General features: G+C 41.1%; 1 protein-coding gene across 1 annotated transcript; it reads right to left on the reverse strand.

The window, feature by feature from the left end:
* Positions 1-3,553: 3,553 nt before the first annotated feature.
* LOC129237690 (uncharacterized) lies at positions 3,554-5,037 on the reverse strand. The gene is made up of 2 exons (XM_054872580.1): positions 4,025-5,037; positions 3,554-3,597 (listed from the first exon to the last, which is right to left on the reverse strand). Exons 1-2 carry the CDS (start codon positions 5,028-5,030, stop codon positions 3,554-3,556), a joined length of 1,050 nt encoding a protein of 349 aa, XP_054728555.1. The 5' UTR covers positions 5,031-5,037.
* Positions 5,038-7,903: the final 2,866 nt, after the last annotated feature.

Consider the following 7,903-nt stretch of genomic DNA (forward strand, 5'->3'; position numbering starts at 1 on the left):
TTTGTATGCAATGCGCTATACGTTTTCATTCTGCTCGTTACATCTGGTCGGACGGTCGGTCGGTCGGTCGGTCGATGAGTTATAAGTTATGAGTGAAATGATACGCATGCGCCAAAACGATCATATTTGTAATCAAAACTTCGCTCGGTAACCAAATGGAAGGTGAAGAGGTAGATTAGCAGAGAAATTTCGCGTTTGTGTGTGTGTGTGTGTGCATATTGCCAAGTTGGACTGATTTTGCTGTTATTAGTCGCGTTGTTTCACGTTCTTGTTTGTTGTTACTTTTTTTGCGGTTGCCACTGATCTTCCTTTGGCGGCATAGCAGCGCGCCGATGTGGAGATCCATTGTGGAATTGATTAATCCACTGCAGGCGAGTGACCTTACTACTGTGTTTACGCTTTAAACAGAATCTCATCAAGACGTAATGACAACAATTGATCATCGATCACTGTGCCGCGGCTTCGTATTCGCATTGTGTTGATGGATCGTCGGGCTTGTTTTACTCATTCTTCTGAAGCTGTTGATTTTTTGTTGGTGGTTTACTAATATAATAATGTGGGGCATTGTGGTAGATATGGCAGTTGGTAAGTCATGCATACAAGGCTCATACATACATATACACATACATACATGCGTCCAGACTCAAATGAAACAGGAAGGCGTGCCACTTTGCACCTAAACGGGTAAAGATGTCGCTGTTTTCGGCTGAGTTAGGGTCTTGAGAATTAATTTCACATTGAGCTCAGTTTTAACCCACAGCTGCAAATATTTTGCTTTGTTAAAGTACACGAAAAATTTTCTAAATTAATAAAGTGAACAAAAAAAAAAGTTGTGAAAAAAATGTTCCTGAGTAATTCCATGTTTACGTGATAACGCCTTTTAATTCTATGTAGCTGGCTGCACGCACCAAAAAATGCGTCGTTATCTTGCTCATGCGTCGGTATCTTGCTCATGCGACGTTACCTTGCTTGAACTGCAAGCGAGATCACGGAACGAACGACAAAGAGGCACAATCGGCACCCGCGTTCGGCAACGTTCGACATCTGGCTCTCTCCTACTAGAGCGAGCATATACATATATATATGTATGTAAATGCGCATATGCATATAAATTCACATATTTGTATTTGCATATGCCTTCTTTCTGTGTGTATGGTAATGAACCATTTCTCTGTTAAGAATAGGACGATGATAGGAAAAGTAGGAAATGAAAGGGAGTGTTTCGAGTCTAATGTGTCTTGAAAAAGTCAAATCGATGATGGTGTCGCTTAGTGTTGTTGACTTATTAACGTCTGATGCACAATCGAAATTGAACATATCTTTCATGAATTTGATAAATGTTTCGAAATTTTTCACGTTTGAGTCAATGTAACTTGATCAATTCCATTGCGATTCCATTTACCTCCTTCCCTATATTTATACAAAATATCTATAAAACAAATAAAATTAAAATTTTCTTTTGAAAAATGCAACCATTCCATCATTTTCTTATGACATGGTCACGTTAAACTATCGCCAGTAAATCGACCTCTTTTTTTTATCAAAATTAAAAAATTTCGAAGTACTTTTTAATGATGCAAATCGCTTTTACGAGGCAAAATTTATTGTACAACAAAATTTCACAGAAGACCCCTCTAGGCAAGCCGAATGGCTTGATCCGTGACAATCTTTCGGAAGTGTATAGGTTCGAAACCCTGAGCACGAAACCCCAATTAATAAAAGGTTTTCTAATAACAAACCTCCGAGAGTATTTCTGCAATGAAAAAGGTCATGAAAAACCATCCCCCGTTCGGAGGCGACATAAAATTGTAATTCTCTCTAATTGAGCCTGGCCAAAGTATAGATATCTCTTTCTGTATTTACCTGAATTTTTCCTCCAATTTGTCATCCGACTTGATGCTATCTTAAAACCAGAGGATGTTACCAGTTTCATGTCTCCACCGAATGACAAATAGTTTCTTAAGAGAAGCTTTTTCATGATACCCAAGTCCAACCAAGTGATAGTCACATACAAACCCAAAGTATAAATCGCGAAAGCCAAAATTGTCGGAAATGTTGCACGTAAATTGCAAGATGTGCCCAAAAAGATTAGTGAAGTGAGGCTCGAATTTTGAAATAGAGGCAAACTGAGCTACTCAAGCACAATGACAAGAAACTAGTACCAACTTAGGGATATTAACAAACGAATGCACGATTTCTAATTCTCAAGAAGGATTTTTCTGCAATCTGTCCCAATTCTCATCTTCTTGATTAACAAAGCGAGCCATTAGAGTCTTTCTCGTGCTAACCTCCCCCAGTTAGACACACCAAGCGAAACTAAGTCGTTTTCCACCAGATATTTCTAACGTGGCCTCCTCTGCTCTTCTTCAGCTACCACCAGCTGATACGCATCGCATATTTTCAGATCAGGAGCTGCTGGATCTTTATTCTATGTCTATATCGCCGTAAAGCTCATACAGCTTATTGTTCCATCGCCTACAATACGCACCGCCACTAATGTGCAAAGGTTCAAAAATCTTTCTCTCTAACACTCCAAGTGACGCCTCATGGAATATTGTCGTCGTCCAGCCTTTCGCTCCAATTATTGATATTAAAATTGGACATTAGTTTCTCATAAGCCTTTCGCGTGAAATCCCAAAACTCGCCATCAGGGGACTGACTATACCTGATTGGTGTTACTTCAGACCTTGTATAATACATCTACCATCGGCAAGATGTCCACAATACGGCACATATTGGGAAAGCTTCAAGACGAAGATATCGACCCGCATCAAATTTTCGAAGATTCTAAAGCAATTTTCAATGCTACGAGAAGAAATTGTTTTATGCCAGGATATTTAAAAGGCTGTAGAGTTAAGTTAGCCAATACCAATAGTTGTAATTTTGAAGTAAAAAGATACTCCGTTTTTTAATACTTTAACACCAATAATAAAGTTGGCCATGAGATACAACGTAGAATCTCTCTTGCCAACAAGTCCGGTCTCGATGAGCAAAAATTATGCTTTACAAGTCTCTCATCCTATCCGTTCTTTTGTATGACACAAAAGCTTGTACGATGGCAACATCTGATGAGACGACCCTTGGAGTGCTCGAGATTCTGTGGAAAAGTTCGAATAATAAGTTGTGTGACCTTTGAAGTTAATACATCCACAGTTTGGTATGAATTTTGAAACGGTGGCATCATTAGACCACGTTTTCTTTTAAAAAGCTGCGGGAAATGTCATTGATCAACGGTGAGTGCTAGAAAGCCATGTTAAACAATATTTTATGGCCGTAAATTGAAAACATGGACATGAGCGATCTTTGGTTGCTGCAGGATGGCGCGTCATACCACAAAATCCTTATCTTAATCGATATTTTATGCGTCTATTGGTAATCGGGTCGTCAGTTGTATCGATGGTGTTAATTGTCAATCGGTTAGACTTTTTCGTAAAGTATTGTGGGCGTCCTTTATTACGCGAATCATCCAGTCATTCATTATTCAGGCATCAAGCCATTCGTGAGATATAGCCAGAATCCGTCACTAAGGTCTCGGAAAATATAAACTGAGAATTCACGAACGGCCAGCCGAGGCAGCCGTGTAAATTAAATCGTGTTCTATAAATAATGGGATTGTTTGAATAAATCAATAATTTTATATACCGAACATATAGACTTTTGTTTATTTATTTTGAATTTTTGAAACGAAACCACTGTATGGACCGCCCTTCATATATTTTGACAATATCGATTGATTTTTATTCCAAGAATCTTTGGACTGCGCTTCCGATTTGAGTATGGTTCATTCCATATCAAAGTTTCTCTTGAATTAAATTTCGATAATTAATATTCGTTTGGATTCATTTAAAACGCCTGCGTTAAAACCTTCTCAAAGCGAAAAAATAAGAAAAAAATGTTTATTGAAAACCAGTTATAAGGTATATTAAGACAGTTAACAGTAGAGCAAAACAGTTTGGTCGCCTAAAGAATTAATTACATTTTCCCCAAAAAAGCGCAATCTGAATTAGTTAGTTCAAAAACTTACCTGAACCGTCATCAAAATTTTTAGTCGATAGCTGGAAGAGCGCATCCAGCGGTGTATCACTGGCTCCTTTTTTTGACTTTCCATTAGTAGCATCTTTACACTTTCGCGCATCATTTTCGCCTGGTTTATCATCACAACCGGCCGTTGCCGCCCCATCTGCACTCGTCGGTGCACCGCTCAGCCCTGGTGAGCAGCATTCACTGCCCGTTGAACTGGAATGTGAACGTTCCGAGCCATCTTCAGATGGAATAATCGACGGATCCATACTCATTTGACGCAAAAGTTGTGCCTGCGCCTGAAAGTGTTCTTGTAATTGGCGCTGATAGTCCCAAGCGAGACGTTGTTCATAGTGCAGGAGAGCGGGCGGTAAAAAGGGGCGCAAGGGCAGCGCAGTAGCGGCGCCACGCATTGCTTGCCAAGCGTGCGCCGAAGACTTTGGAAAACCATGCACGTCGAGCAACAGCTGCGAAGATGGCATAACCAGGGGTACTGCAGTGTTTGCTAGGCGATCGGTTAGAGCTTCTGAAGATAACTGCGTGGCTGGGGTTGCGAGTTGTGGACGTGGCAGAAGCGGCAGTATGGGTAATTCAACGCTGGCCGCACCACTGGACTGTAAAAGCGTTTCTGGTAGTTGAGGTAGAGTCAGCGATCGCGGTGAAGTTGATTGTGGTGATGGTGAACCAGTGGTGGCGGCATCACCTTTACCCAAAATGTCGGCAATGGAAAAGCTTTTCACACGCTCCGCGCTCGACTTGCGGCATTGTGGAGGTTGTGGTTGTTGGCGGTTGGCTAGTGAAACAGTGCATTCTACTGTTGGCACTGCGCCGAAGACGCGGCCGTCTGACAATCGCGCGCGCTTCATACTCAACGGCTGAAAGGCGGTCAGGCTGTTGTGTTGACTTAGATTTTGCGTTGCTGTGACCAGCGGCGGGCTCGGAGAGCCTACTGAAATCTCAGAGACCGCCGGACTGGTGGGGCGTGCAAGTGGACTACCGGAACGCATCATGCTCGGGTATGAGTGTACTGCATTCAGAGCAGCAAAGGAACTCAATTATATAAAACAATTACTCGTGTACAATTTTCTTTTCACATTAAAAGTCGCACAATTGCACTGGTGCTCGTTTGTTTATTCATTATGACTTTTTGTAGACGCGGCAGTACTCGAATGTTAGCTGCATTAATTAGTGAAACAATTGGAGATATTAGCTGGCAATCATATTTAAGTGGCGATATGTTATGTGTGTATGTAAAAGTATGTATTGATTAGCACTGATATTTCTCACTGTCACACCTTAAGCGATCGCGCCGTGGCATACCCGTTTCTGTGTGACACCAAATTCGCGACGTACGCGGCCCATAAAAATTGCTTGAAAATTGCGTCGGCAAAACGACAAAAGCCAAAACGAACGAACACATCAGTGTTGTATACTGGCTCTGTGACGCGGACTGAAACGGAAAAATGGCTCTTGGCGTCCTAGTCTGCCGCTGCGCTCTTCATAAGCTCACTAGCGCGGCGCGAGGCTACTTGTCAAACGACCGCTGCTGCACCGCATGGGAGAGAGAGAAAAAGAGCAGCGAACGATTAAATTAAGAAGTGGAAATGCAAAAATAAAGTAATGAAAATTGTGTAAATAAACAAAAACAATGTGGCTTATTGAGGCAACTGTGTTGTTGTTTTACAGAGCAAGAGCACTAAAAACCAGTCCCATTCATGCTCTCAGCAATAAACTGGTTGCAAGTATTTTTTCATTTCCACTTCTTTTGGTGTTTGGCGCCTTATTCGATGACGTCACAAAACTGCCTCTAATTAGATTGAAAAGAGGAGAGAAAATAAAAATAAAAAAAGAGTGAGAGAATGACAGCGACGCGTTGTGTTTGAAAACACCCTAAGGAGTTTAAAAAGGGGCGTGCGCTCTACTCTGCTCCGTTCAACCAATCACAATGCATTGCTGGTGTGGTGCTTGTCTTGCCTAGAAGCAGGTTGGGGAGTTTATATGTGTGTACGGCATGTATGTATATGAGCATGTGTGTGACAGCTTGTAGAGTTGCCTATATCACCGCACACTCCGGGCATTGATATAAGTCTCTTTTTGTAGCTGTCAACAGAGCGTCATTAATTTTTCCAATTTGACGCTGTTGGCCCGACTGGTATGAACGAATTGTTTAAGCAGCAGCTTTGTCTACATACATGCACACATACATACGTACACACATATATCATTTAATACTGTGCCATGAGTGAGTGTATGTACATCTGTAAATGAGTACTCGCTCTCCCGCTGTATTAACAATAAAATATTTAGCCACATTCACATGTACATCACGAAATATGTAGCATACAAATGTGCGCATGTGAACGCTGTGATTACTTGCTATATCGTGTGTTTGTTGTTGTTATTATGGCACTTTTATTTCAATTGTCTTTTTGCTATTCTTATTTCGTTGCTGTATTTGTTTCATTTGGCTTATTGCGGCGACAATGGTGACAGCTCGTTCGTTCTGTCGTTTTGCTCGTTTCAATTCATGTTGTTTTTTCTTGTCTGTAGTAAACTTTCCACTTGGTTGCTTGCGTTAATTATTATAATTGTTTTGCCTGCAAGTTGCCGAATTTCTTGTAATGCCAGTATATCTGTATGCTATCATAGCACCAGCGCAGGGCTTGAGCAGTTTCGCTCGTTAGTCCACAGGACGTATGTTCGAGAAGAGTCAGCACGATAGGAAAAACTATTTCTTAAATGGCATTCGCTCTTGAATAGGTTACGGTGAACGCGTGGAAACATTGTTGTCATGAAATGAAGGGAGGATTATGAGTTTCCTAAATCTCTTTTGATTGTACCCCGCCAGCAAGGATTTCGCCTGTCTTAGCCCCATAATTTGGTGTTAGCTAACCTCCCTTAGTCTTAGCTCTTCACTCTTAAGGTACTCCTAGATAGTGTATTGTCCGAGCATAGCAAGAAAGAGCTCGGATTCTGTTATTGATGAGAGCGCAGCCTCTCTTGCTAAACGCTACTTCGTTCCCAGTTATACTCGGCCCAAATTAGCCGGTTGTGATTGTGCGTTCCAAACAACTTCAGATTCTCGATACACTCAAGGACCACTGACGACTTAACCTCACAGGAGGACAGTGCCTTAAGTGCTACCTGACTGTCGCACAGTTTGGCGATTCGCTCATTCCGGAGATTCCTGTCTAAATTGATCCCTACACATAGGCAGACGGCATAAGCCTCCGCTTGGGAATCAACCTATCGGTACAGAACGGTTGGTTCTCGAGTCATATATTCCAGCGCCTATGCCTTCTGGTGTCTTCGGGCCACTTGTGCACCAGCGCAGGGAACACTGTTGGAGTGCCCTTTCAAAGCAGGTGTACTCCAGTGTACCGTGTCTTCCAGTTCAATTCTCAACTTCTCAACAATTTAATGACTTTACTTGTACTATTTCTTGAGCTATGGGCAAATCTGATATCAAACGAAAAGTTGATGATCGAGAGACGTGGAGGCGAACTGTAACAGAAGCAATGGTTCACTCCGAACTGTGATGCTTTGATGCTGATGATGATGATGATTCGAAGTAATTACCAAATGTTGCGTCGCACTGAATCCTGAATATGCGCCAATTTTTCGTATATATTTATAATGTCACGGAGTGAAATAAATTCTACGATTGTTTATGTTTTCTTTAAATAACTATTTATTCTTTATTTTTAAATAATTTTACTACATATATTCAGAATAACATTTGTCAGTGCAAGCGATGATAGTGTATCACTCCGGATTATATTATACTAAGCAAGAATGAAATGTTTGCAAACAAATTTCTTAGTAAATTCAAAAAATGTAAAACTTCAAATTTCTTTGATTTGTATAAAGAGAAATTCGTCTG

This window comes from Anastrepha obliqua, chromosome 1 (genome assembly GCF_027943255.1).
Source record: "Anastrepha obliqua isolate idAnaObli1 chromosome 1, idAnaObli1_1.0, whole genome shotgun sequence".
Classification (NCBI taxonomy): Eukaryota; Metazoa; Arthropoda; class Insecta; order Diptera; family Tephritidae; genus Anastrepha; species Anastrepha obliqua.